The sequence below is a fragment of the Suricata suricatta genome, chromosome 6 (assembly GCF_006229205.1).
Source record: "Suricata suricatta isolate VVHF042 chromosome 6, meerkat_22Aug2017_6uvM2_HiC, whole genome shotgun sequence".
Lineage (NCBI taxonomy): Eukaryota > Metazoa > Chordata > Mammalia > Carnivora > Herpestidae > Suricata > Suricata suricatta.
The window spans coordinates 137,353,385-137,366,286 of record NC_043705.1 but is presented as its reverse complement, the minus strand read 5'-3'; the positions used below and the strand labels follow the sequence as shown (position 1 = coordinate 137,366,286).

At 41.4% G+C, this 12,902-nt stretch overlaps 1 protein-coding gene across 1 annotated transcript in view; it reads right to left on the bottom strand.

Moving 5' to 3' along the window:
- Positions 1 to 12,902, bottom strand: part of DNAH5 (dynein axonemal heavy chain 5) — a 210,698-nt gene that overhangs the window by 141,184 nt on the left and 56,612 nt on the right. The window contains exons 24-30 of the mRNA XM_029941285.1: positions 11,928 to 12,146; positions 10,858 to 10,920; positions 10,341 to 10,579; positions 9,375 to 9,615; positions 7,100 to 7,299; positions 4,089 to 4,242; positions 2,449 to 2,612 (exon numbers count right to left, since the gene is read on the bottom strand). Of these exons, the coding sequence (XP_029797145.1) occupies positions 2,449 to 2,612; positions 4,089 to 4,242; positions 7,100 to 7,299; positions 9,375 to 9,615; positions 10,341 to 10,579; positions 10,858 to 10,920; positions 11,928 to 12,146 (1,280 nt within the window). The remainder of the gene's footprint in view (positions 1 to 2,448; positions 2,613 to 4,088; positions 4,243 to 7,099; positions 7,300 to 9,374; positions 9,616 to 10,340; positions 10,580 to 10,857; positions 10,921 to 11,927; positions 12,147 to 12,902) is intronic.

Here is a 12,902-nt window from a genome sequence, read left to right as displayed (position 1 = left end):
AACTTTATTTTAAATATCCCTATCCCAATCCATCTTATTTGTAGAAGATTGATCTTTATTTTTTATTGAGAATAGAAAATTCCTTATTCCTTGTTCTTTTTTTTAAGTTTATTTATTTTTAGAAAGAGTTTGCGAGTGGGGGAGAGGCAGAGAGAGAGAGAGTATCTCAACAGGCTCCAGGCTGTCAGCACAGAGCCCAATGGGGGGCTCAATCTCATGAACCAGGAGATTGTGACCTGAGCCCAAATCAAAAGTCAGGGGCTCAACTAACTGAACCACCCAGTGCTGCCCTTACTCCTTAGTCTTATCGTAAGAATAAAAAACTCTTATTTTTTACCGCTGATGCTGCTCCCACTCATGACTACAGATGATCGTGGTGGGTAATTTTATGTGTCAGCTTGGCTGGGCCACAGTACCCACATATCTGGTCAAACTTTGTTCTAGATGTTTCTGTGGAGGTTTTTATTTTCAAGCTTATTTATTTTGAGAGAGACAGAGAGAGCACATGCAGGAGAAAGGCAGAAATGGAGAGGAAGAGAGGGAAGCCCAAGCAGGCTCTGCACTACCAGCATGGGGCCCAGCACGGGGCCCAAACCCACAAACCGTGAGATCGTGACCTGAGTGGAAACCAGGATGCTTAGCCAAGTGAGCCACCAGGCACCCCAGTGTGAGGTATGTTTTAGCTAAGATTAACATTTAAATTAGAAGACTTTGGATAAAGCAGATTATCCTTCATAATGTGGATGGGCCTCAACCAATCAGGCAAAAGCCTGAACAGAAACAGACTGACGTCCCCTAGAAGGAACTCTGCCAGCAGACTGCCTCTGGGCTTGACCTGCAGCAGCAGCTCATCCCCGGGTCTCCAGGCTGCCAGCCTTCCCTGCAGATTAGAACCAGCCTCCACAACCACATCTCTCTCCCTGGGTTCCTCGCTCTCTCTCTCTCCACCTCAACTGTGTGTGTACACACCCTACCGATTCTCTACAGAACTCTGACCAGCACATAACCAATAGTTTATCCTAAATTTCTCCATACATACTGACTATTCCAAGAAGATTAGAAGGGGAGGGGCGCTTAAGTGGCTCCGTCGGTTTGAGCATCTGACTTCGGCTCAAGTCATAATCTCACAGTTTGTGGGTTCGAGCCCTAAATCAGACTCTGCTGACAGCTCAGAGCCTGGAGCCTGCTTCAGATTCTGTGTCTCCCTCTCTCTCTCTCTGTTCCTCCCCCACTCCTGCTGTCTCCCTCTCTTTCTCTCTCAAAAATTATAAAAATTTTTTTTAAACATTTTAAAAAAGATTAGAAGTGGAGAGATTTAGGGACACCTGGGTAGCTCAGTCAATTGAGCAGCCAAGTCCTGATTTTAGCTCAGGTCATTTCAAGGTCATGGCATTGACCTCTGCATCAGGATCTGTGCTGAATGTGGGGCTTGCTTAGGACTCTCTCTCTCTCTGTCACTCTCCCCTGCTCATGCTCTCTCTCTTTCCTTAAAATAAAACATAATTTAAAAATCGTTTAAAGAGGAGATATATAAAAGCTTGTATATTCCAGCTATAAAATAAATAAGCCATGGGGATATATCTGACAGTATGATCATTATAATTGATAATACTCTATACCATATTTGAAAGTTGCTAAGAAAGCCGACCTTGAAAATTCCCATTACAAGAAAAATACGTTGTAACTATGCATTGGCAATGGATTACTAGATTATAATGGTTCACTAGACTTATGGTAGTCAACGTTTTACAGTATATGCAAATCTCAAATCACTATGTTGTATACTCAAAACTAATGAATGTCAATTATACTTCAAGAAAAATAAAAAACACAGAAAACCATGTGGAGTTAGCTTGTTTTGGAATATTTATTACTATTTAACATATTTCTGCTTATATGATTTGATCTTGATTTGCCAAAGGAAAAGAAAAATATATGTTATTCTTGGAATTCATCCAGCCTCCTATACACGTGTGTGTGTGTGTGTGTGAGTGTATAAGTGTGTGTGTGAGTGTGAGTGTGTGTGTGCACTGATAAATACATGAGGTTCTCATTTCTATATAACTTGACTACTTGTGTACATTACACTATTCATATTGTTCTTGGTTGCATATGATGAACGATTTTGACTCTTCAGACGCTTATCCAAGAAGAAAATCAGAAAAGTAGCTGTGTCCATTATAAAAAGCAAGGACTATACGAGAGTGTTTGCAAGACCTTGCCCCGGTGATGGAAGAAGCCCTACGTCCTATTACTCCAACATGAGGACAAACCCAGCAAGGGCTTGGAGACAATATGAGGCTCTGAGCTCCCAGTTTTACCTATGCAACATCAGACATGAATTACGTTTCATCAAAAGAAAATCCACACGGCTAATGCTGTCTAGTCCCTCTGATCCCTTCCCTCTCTGGGATGCTGAGGGAGCCCGCACAGAGCCAGCAGACTTACCCAGTGAGGGATTTCTGGCACATTTCCAACTGGTCCAGTAAATGCGGTAACAGCTGCCCCATGGTCTCATCTCCAACACAACACGGAACCACATTTGGCATTTCGTGAGCCCGAGTCATAATCTTCACCCAAGATTTATCGATATTGGAAAAGCGCTTGGCCTCCTACAAGAACGAGGTAACAAAGCCCACTTGGGCACGTCTGTGATCTCAACGAAAGCGCATCTCACATACCTTCTGCCGAGGCCAGACTTCTCCCCAGTCTGGATATCCCGTCTCTACACGCCTGAGATGTCACACGTGTTCTATTTCAATTCTCCTTCTGCACCATCCCACCCCCTTTCTTAAATAAGGTCCCCCCATTATGTTAACTGAAAGCAGAAGACAGATACAGAAATGAAAATACAATATGAGACAGCTTGGGAGAGAAAAGCACCCCCAAGTGTTTTTGCCAGTTATCCCTAAATAAAGTGAATTTTATGTTTTTCAAGTTTTCTACACTGAGCACTGAATTGTTTGTATATGTAGAAAAGAAAACATTTAAAAATAAGATACAAAAACTAATCACAGTATATATATATTTTGAAATGTTTAAACATAGAGTCTTGTCAGAAAAAAATTGAAAATGCACAGATTACTTTGTGAGAGTAAAAATAAGGTTTCCATTCTTCCCTAAAAATTTCTATAGCTTACCAATAAGCATGTACTATCAAATATGAGAGCAAGAGACCCCACTCAGCTCCTTTGATGTTGAATGCAAACACTGCCACTAATAGGTCCAATTTCAGATTCTCCACAACCCAGCAAGAAGAAAAACACACCCAAATATAAAAGCAGAAATAAATAAATACTTAAAATTTCAGTGTGTGGATACATTTCACTGGTAGGTAAAAAATACATCAGCTAACAGGTCTGTCCTCTGTCACGTAACTAAAACCTCACCACAGGGACAGCTCGGAAGACTGAACAAAGAAAACGCTCAACCTAACCATGATTCTAAAACTCAAATGCCTCATTAAAACATAATTTTGCAAATGATTTAAGGTAGTTGAATAAGAATCCTTGAGATTTGGTAAAAAAAAATGTTTTTTTATAAAAAATTTCAAAATGCTACCCTCCATATTCCCCCTAAGATGATTAAATGTGATGAGAAAAAAATCATGTTCCACGGTCTTGAGAAGACGGCCTTTTTGTTCTGGAGCTTTTTTTTTTCTGTCTGTTTCCACTCTCCCTCCCCCTTCCCAGTTTTCCAGTACAGATATAATTGGGTGAATTATATAGTGTGAGTTGTTTGGAACTGTCAGTAGTAACAGAACAAATTATCCTACTATTGTCAAGATAACTACTCCATAATTCTACACTGTTTCAAATTCTACCTTCAAATTACCTGAAGTGTATCAATTATGCAGGCATTCCTTTTTTTTTTTTAACCCTGTTTCCTACAAAACCACATAGTTTCATAGCATTCACACCCTTACTTTTCCACAATTCCTCTCTCCTTATAAAACAGCTCAACGGCAACAACAAAAACACTGGAGAGCATGTGGCTCGAGAGAAGTTAAAATACTATTGCATTTTTAAAGTTATTCGATTGTTCTCGGAGTTAAAACCCTGATGAAACCATAAGGAAAATTCTGAAACCTTGGGCAGCTGCTTGGCAATGTCTCCTCCCACAAAGACAGCTTCTAAGTAAACCCACAGGTTCTGCACCATCATCCAGTTCTCGATGATGTCTGTTGAGTTGGAAAGGTACTGCACCCATTTTTGAATCTGGGTCTTGAATGGCATATTGTACCTAAAATGAAAAATATGGTCAGCATTTGGGAGGGGCTTTATTGCTGTTTTCTTTTTTACTGTTGTTTTCAAACTAACAGATTTTTTTTAATCCTAACTTTTACCTGTTTCTTTACCACTGTGATTATGTTGCTGGTTTTTAAAATGATGCCACTGGGGGCACCTGGGAGGCTCAGTCGAGTCGGTTCAGCATCAGGCTCTTGATTTCAGGTCATGTGATCTCATGGTTCCTGGGCTTGAGCCCTGCATCAGGCTCTGTGCTACGGTGTGGAGCCTGCTTGGGATTCTCTCTCTCTGCTCCTTCCCCCCTCCTTCTCATACTTGCTCTCTCTATCTCTCAAATAAATAAACTTAAAAGTATTTTTTAAATGATTCTACCAAGTGACTAAATCATCACAATTGACTGGATATGGTTTGACTTTCCCTTTTTGGATCCAGAGCATAAACAGGTGGGCGATGTTTCTTCTGAGGAGCAGACCCGGCAGGAATGGATCCCACACAACTGCTGGAGTAATAAAATCCGGGTCATTGTGGCTCATAATAGTTGCAAGTGACAGCCTGTCTGCAGACCCTTGTGGTCTATTTCAGGGACTCTCTCTGGTTTTCCATGGACTGTGGAGCCATTCCAGAGACACCGGTGAGGAGCAAACAACCAATTCAATTCTCAAACATGTTAACACCTGCAATCCCTCTCCAGCCTCCCCCTTCTGGGTCTGTCTCCAACTTTCCAGCCACTCATGTCCACCCACTAATGTGTGTGTGTGTGTGTGTGTGTGTGTGTGTGTGTGTGTGTGTGTGCGCGCGTGCACGCGCACACATGCTTGTTTGTGTGTTCGGGCATGTGTACATGTATATTTTGATCTATATCGTCACTCTCTAGCCTCTCCCATGGTTCATCTATCTTCCCTTTTTGATTCTTGAGAGAGAAACATACCATGGTCTTCCAGTGTTCTTTCTCCTTCTCCTTAGATACAGGACCCCATTTCTACCTGGAAACATAGGTGCCCAGGTAAAATGCTGCATTTCCCAGCCTCCTCTGCAGCAATGGGCAGGGCCGGGACTTGGTTCCACATGAGTGGCTCTCAACCTTGGCTGCACTTCGGGATCAGCCAGCAGACATTAACAACTCCTCGGGCCTGCCTGGGTCCCACCCCCAAGAGACTCCAATTAAATCAGAGAGAGATGTGGCCCAGGCACCCGGGTGTCCAGTGAACAGCCACGTGTGAGAACCGCTCTCCTGGGTGAGAAGTGGGTGGCAGCATTGAATGGAAGCGAAAGGAAGGAGAAAGGCCACACCTGGAAAAGACAGAAGGGTGCGCCACACAAAGCTGAGGTCCCTGAGGACGACACGGAGCCGACACTCCGCCCTGAACCACCAGCCTCGGAGTTCCTTCTACATGCGAGCCGCACACACTCAGGTCTCCTGCAGGCAGCATTTTATGCAGTGCTTCTGCTATTTGCAGACAAAATTCTAAATGACTGCACTGCCTCTCATTGCTCTTCCTCTTTCTCTTCGCCCATTACTGACCTCTCCATTCCACAGCTGTGGACTCGAAGCCTTCTCAAAGATCAGTTATATTTGTGAGTAAAATGTTCATGCCCATAGTCATAACTGCAACAGACTGAATATTCCACATCTTTCTGGGGGTTTTTTAAATTTATGCTTTTCACTAGAATGTAGTTCTACAGCAACAAAGACCCATCGTTTTATTCATTCTTCTGCCCATAGCACCAAAAAAGTGTATGGCACATAGTACGTGTTCAATAAGTCTGTATTGAATAGGTGTTCCTCACACAACTCTCATCTGTGGATTCAGTGCCTTCAGTATGGACAGTCTACCCGTCCCTAACATATAATTTTTACTTTATTTACATGTGTACATTTTCTACATCCCTGGGGTATGTTATCTTCCATCTGTCCTTCATGTATTTGGGTATGAATAGCAAACAAATTCATTAAAACTCACCAAACCCTCAGTACTTCAGAGTCAAGGTTACCAAAGGTCTAAGTCTCTAAGATCTAATTCCATATTACTCACTTCACTTAGGTGTGCCAAGTAAAAGTGAAGAAGAGAAATTTTTACCCAAACAGTATTAAGTGGTTATTAATCCCTACATTAAAATTCTTCCTATACATTACACACAGCAGAGACTGACATATGAAAGAAAGAATGCGGTGAACTCGTACCTCAATGATACCCACATGCTACACAATTACCATACTTGAGAAGAGCCTGGCAAACAAAAAATCATTTCAGGAAGGGCAGAGGGAAGCAATGAACCAAGGAAATGTTAAGTTCATGAGTCTGAGGCATGTGCATGCAAAGCTTGATGGTCTTGTGGCTAACTGGCAAACAGAAGTGTTAGACTCGTATCGGTCTGTGCTGTTTTACTTCTCATTATGAATTAAGTTCATTCTCTGTCTTAATCTGTCATCTCATTAAAGTATGTACACAACCAAGAGTTTCTAGCCCACAGATGTTGGCACAATGATTTCCCACGTGGAACGATTATTCTGAGGCTCAGCCTAATTTCCCCTGGACTCCGGAGCCCGTCAAGCTGTCAGCTGTGCGGTGAGGCTTGTCAGCTGCAAAGTTGAAATGTGTCGCAAGATCCAAGTGGCTAATTACATGTTGCATTATTTTGTCCAGTTGACAGTCTGAGACACATCCCACAAGTGGAGGATAATGAAATAAAAACAGTATTACACATGCTGTGCCAAGGGCTAAAATTAAAACAAGGATTTTTAATGTCAAATAAATTGTATGGGGGCCATTGCTGCATTGTTTAATATGAATTTCCCTTAAAATGTGCCAATGGTTCTCAAAGTGCAGGGGAAAGATGGACGGACCGCCTACCTGCTGCTCAGGAGGGAGCCCAGCAACATCAAGCTGTCCTCCATGCTGGCGATGATCTCCGAGGTGCTGTCCCCCCGCAGGAGGAGCTCTCCCCGGGCTTTAAAGCTGCCGAACGTGAATGTTTTGCTGCCCCACTCGTTCATTACTTGCTTCAGCTTTTGCTCAATGTCTCTCTCCTTCACTGCGCTGATACAGATGTCCTATTAAAATTGCAAGCTCTAGTTTTATCACATGAAAGTCACACATCCTTCTTGAACAATCCAGATGCAGTAGAGGTCGTCGCCTCACTATTTCCTTTGCAAGTATCTATACTTTTTACCCCCAGCTCTAAAATGCAATATAACAAATGGTGCATGTGTATATAGGTGAAGATTTAGGGAGATAGGTGAAGATAAAATACTAAATAGCAGAACCTTAAGTAGTAAAATTTCCCACCAAACTCTTCCAGTAAGAAAGATGACAGAGAAGACATGCAACAATGGAGCACAAGAAAGGACACCCTGCCATTTGCGACAACATGGGGAGATCACGAGGGCATGAGGCTAAGTGAAATAAGTCAGACAAAGAAAAATATCACAGCATATCCCTTATACGTGGAATCTGAACAACAAATTTAAAAGAACAGAGAGTAGAATGGTAGTTACCAGAGGCGAGGGATGAGGGAAGAGAAGAAATGTTTAAGAGTAAAACCAGTACAGGAATAAGTCTTAGAAATCTAACACACAGTACAATGATTATAGGCAACAGATAATATTAAATATAAATATTAAACTTCCTAATAGACTAGAGCTTAATTGCTACCACCACCAGAAGAAATGATCATTATGTGGCATAAACCGAGGTGTTAGCAAACACTCCAATGGCAATCATGCCACAATATAAATGCATCAAGTCACTACATTGTATACCTTCAACTTACATGTTATATGTCAATTTCCATTTGGTTAAAAAATGTGCAAGAACCTTTTAAATTTTGAAACTCTAATCAAAGACTCAAAATGTAACGTGTGTCTGATTTAACTCTAGAGCCAAATCAGTGCAGTATGAGAGGAAAAAATTAAGAGAAACCTGACTTCTTTCAGGTCTCCCTCCACTTTCCCAGTCTCCTCTGCAGCCATGATTTTTCCTGGACCCTCAGTCAAGCCCCCTCCTTGCCTCTTCTCATCTCAGGCTGCACTCCCTCTCTGCATGAGCTCATCCCTGCCCACACAGTCTGTAACCTTTTGTATCTCCTGGTAAGACCCACATCCATTTACCTACTGGGCCTCTGTGCTTGGATCTAACCAAGGGAACTCCAGATACATTCTTGAAATAGCAAACTCACGCCCCAAATCAAGCAATTTGCACCATGTCACTTGACTGATTCCATTCCAATAATTCCCTAGCTCCACGATAAGCACCACCATCCACCTAGATCTCTCAGCAGGAAATTGAAAGTTTATCCTAGGTTGTTTCTCCTACCACGATCCCTCTCTCACCAAATTCTATACAGCTCTACCTTCTAAAGATCTCGTCCCTCTCCAGCTTCACCACCTGCCGCCTTGTCCAACACACCGTTGTCTCTTGTCTGGGAGATTCATACAATCCCCTAGTTGGTGTTCCCATCATGCTCACTTGCCCTCCCCCACACAGTTACCACCATGATCTCTGCAAATTCAAATCTAACCATGTCATCTCTGCTTAAACTATATCTCCCAGATGGCTCCCCACTGGCCCGAAGAGCAAAATTGATAACACACTCTTGCCACCCTGGCATTCCTCTGGTTCCCAAATATGCTTCAGGCCCTTCACACATGCTGTTTCCCCTGCCTGACATTGCCTTTTTCACCCTTTCCAAGCCTCTTGGCCTCACCACATGAGCATACTCCCTTCCCCAGCAGTCATGGGCATGTGTCCCAACTTTCCCTACCTCTATCACCCTCTCACCCCCAAACAGGTCAAGCCCATTACTGTGGGCTGTCATAGAGCAGAGACTTTTACTTCAACGGTAATGACCACATTTTGTCACTATACCCACATTTGTATAATTATTTAACTATACAAATTATTTAATGATCTATGAATGCAGGAAGGCATCTGTATGTCCCCCAGACTTAACACGAACCTGTCACATAAACATGTGTAAAGGAATGAATAGCTGAATGCCCAGAAAAGAGTTTTAATTGACCTAGTAGGGTTTGCTGGTCCAACCTTCCATAATGTAGGAACACTATCAAAAGAAATCCCATGAGACCTTCCAATCTCCCACCACATCATGCTCTCCTATGAACTGTACCTCTATTTCCTCTTTGTATGTCAGAAGGGGTGCCTCCATGATATTTCTTAACTTAAAAGTTTCATTGCCCACATCCAGACGATGCCCAGTGAGAGCAGCTATCCTTTCCCAGTGCCTGTCCATCATGGCCTTATTGGCCATGTGCTCCAGGAGCGGGCAGCACTCACTGAAATCATCAATGGTCTTCTTCAGATCCAAGAATGCCTGCCAGTCCTTCAAGGCCCGGGGCAGCTTCCGACACCTGCAAATGGAGGCACCACGAATGGTCTTTCAAAGATAAGCCTGGGTGTCTCCAGTCCAAGCTTGTCTGCTAGCATTCCATCAGAAACAGTCATTTCAAATACCTACCACATTTCCAAATCTTAGGATTCTAATGATATCGGTTAATATAACATACTTCTACATTAGAGAAAATTACTTCTCCCAGTCAGGAAAGATTTTCTGTTGTTGTTCAATTCCTTCATAAAAATTAGCTAGGTAAAAGGCATTACTTTAAATGACAGAGGTGCCTCCCAATTCAATTCAACTCTACAAACATGTATTCTAAGTACAAAGCACAGCAGAGGGCATCAGGCTGTCAACCGAAAAATACAACAAATGACCCTGTATTTTCTTTGGGTTCAACAATTAAAAATCATAGGGCTCTTGCTTTTATTATAGGAAGTCATCTCACATGAACTTCAAATGTTTGACAAGTGTAATATGAAGGGAGATCAGCTCCCTCCAAGATGCAGAAGCACCCCTGAGGAGATTCATCTGGGTTTAAAGGACACATTTGTCTCACCGTGTACACACAGGGGTAATTAATAAATAGCATCTGACAAGGGTGATGTCAATGGACAGCAGCAATGCAGCACGGTGTGCTTTCAAAACATCTGGGGGTGAAAAGAGAACTTGACAGCCTATCAAAGAAGAAAGCATTTGAGATTCAATGGCTCAGGGCGCGCTAAACATTTAATTTCTCACCTGTTCTGGAACTCTGAAAGTTCACTGTTGATTTTTTCAATATTCACTTCTGACCAAAGCATCTCATGATAGCTATTTACAGTTTCTATGACGCTGTTGTACAGAGTGTATATTTTCTGTAGAAGATTTAATTGCTTCTTGATTTCAAGAAGCTGAGGATACTGAGTAACTGGCAGTCCAAAGAGCCCCTCTCCGCCAGTATAGGTGATGTATTTCCGGTAGATATTATCAAATTGATTCTAAAGAAAACACAAGTGAAAACTCAGCAGGATGATTTACACATGAATAAACATGTAAATTTCAAAACTGGCGAAGAAACCAACAAATATGATTTCAGAGCACATGTAAGTAACACGAAATAACACAGTTTGTTACATAGACACGTTTACAATTATAATCATCCCAAATCACAATTTTTAAAAATATTACACAATAGGCTTTTCTATATTAAGGGGGGGGGGGAATGTATGTGTCTAAAACACGTTAAGGTTTTGGCTGTATAGGTCTCTATGATTACCTGAAACATGATAAGCCTATCACTGGCTTCCTGGGGTGTCAAGCCACTAGCCATTGGACCATTCTGAAACAAAAAGTTAAACATAAAATAAAAGGCCGTGTCGCATACAAATTTCCTGAGCTCAAAGTATGTGCACATCAAAGCTAGCTTTCATTTATGTCACATCAATGACAGGAAGCTTCATTATTTAATTGTAGGAAAGGACTCGGAAAGTGACTCATTTGGAAATATTTTCAAGTCTACAAAGCCTTGGTATTTACCACTATTTCTACATTTCAAGTAATTCTGAACATTCAAAATGAGTCCTATTCATTTCTTAGGTGACCAGGCAAAGAAGCACTCTATAGGAAACACATTTAATGTCTAGTTTTGAACTAAAACACCAATGCCACAAAACTCACAGATTTTTACCACTCTAAAATTTATTTGCAAAGTGACCTATAATCTTAACATGCTAATCAGGCTTTCCTACATTAGAACGCCTTCAACATGTGGATTTCTGTGCAATTCCATCCATGAAGTTAGTACATGGGTCCAATTTCATAACTTCATTAACTTTGTGTTTTTGTGTGTTTCCATTTAATAGGTACAAACTGTACCTTTTACATATTTCCTTTTTCTAGTATATTACAATTGGCTAGAAGTGGGTCTTATTATACAACATACTCCCAGTAGAAGAGTCTGTACTAAAACTCATAAATGAAGGACTAAAACAGGAACTCCATCTGTCTTGTCCGCGTTTGTGTCTTCAGCACCAAGGCCAGTGCCTGGCGCACTTACTCTACAGTGTTTGTGGAACTAAGGAAAGCTGCAGAAGGATGACTGATTTAACCATATGTGAACAGTATTGGTCTACACAAATTTAGAAAGCTATCCAACAAATTCATGAACAGACCAGTGATATAATATGGATTGCACTTTTAAATTCCTCATTTCCTGGGTTGCTCCAATGGAAATAAAATTCCCATTGCTGGGGAAATTCATTAAACTTGGCATCGAATCTTTAAACACTTTGCATGCTCTATTCACTCTTCATCAAAAATACACACAAGGAAAAACCAGAGTTGTACCAAATCATAGTCTGAGTAGAAGTGGTGACAGTCTTGGAGGAAGACCTCCACCGTACTAATGAGCTCCTTCCTGAAACTGGGCTGCAGGGAGACCAGTTCATTCTGAACTTCACTGGCACGTGTCAGAAGCTTCTCCCAAGAATAACGCAGGGCATCAACTTTGTCCATCTCTTCCTTGGTTATCAGAAGACCGTATTTGTTAAGCAGGGCATAGGATTCCTACACAAAAGAAGGAAAATTTAATGTCTGCCGGTCAGATGCATAAATCTACACACTCACTTATTAAAGCAATAGAATCGAAAAGATCAGTATGATAGGGAAACTACCCAGCGAGTTCTATTCTTCTTGCAAATCATAAAAGCTTAAATGAGCAACTGAGCCCCTAAGCTTCAGTTTCCTCTTCTGTAAAATGGGAAAATTCCCTGGCTGCTTCACAGAATTTTTGTGACTATCCACAAACATCTTTTTAAATGAATTTCAAAAACTATAAATCATTATACAAATAAAAGGTATTTTTATTTAGGCCCCTGGGTTGTATTTCAAGACTTCAAAATGAAAAACGTAAAATAATCTAACTGTTAATATTAGGATAATAAAATAAATCAGGGTTTTAACTCTATCCCATTTCATTTTGTTGCTAAGGGGTTCTAATTGTAAGACACACGAGGGTACTGGTGCATCAAAGCCTGAGCCAAGTCATCGACCTAAAGATGCAAAATCCTAGACTACTCTCTTGGCTGAAAGATTAAAATAAGGCAGAGTTTGGTTTTCATAAGAAAGGATTTTCCCTAAACATCCCTGCCCTCCTCTCCCAGCATTAGTTCTCTCCATGCAGGTGGAACAAATCCCTAATCATTAATTTGGGGAAAAGACTGTTGATTTGGGCAAGCCTAGTCCAATGCCTTTCTCCTTTCTTCTTCCTCCTTAAAGAAAACCTGCTGGTCTGCCCTCCAGCATCAATAGAGTGAAGCAAAG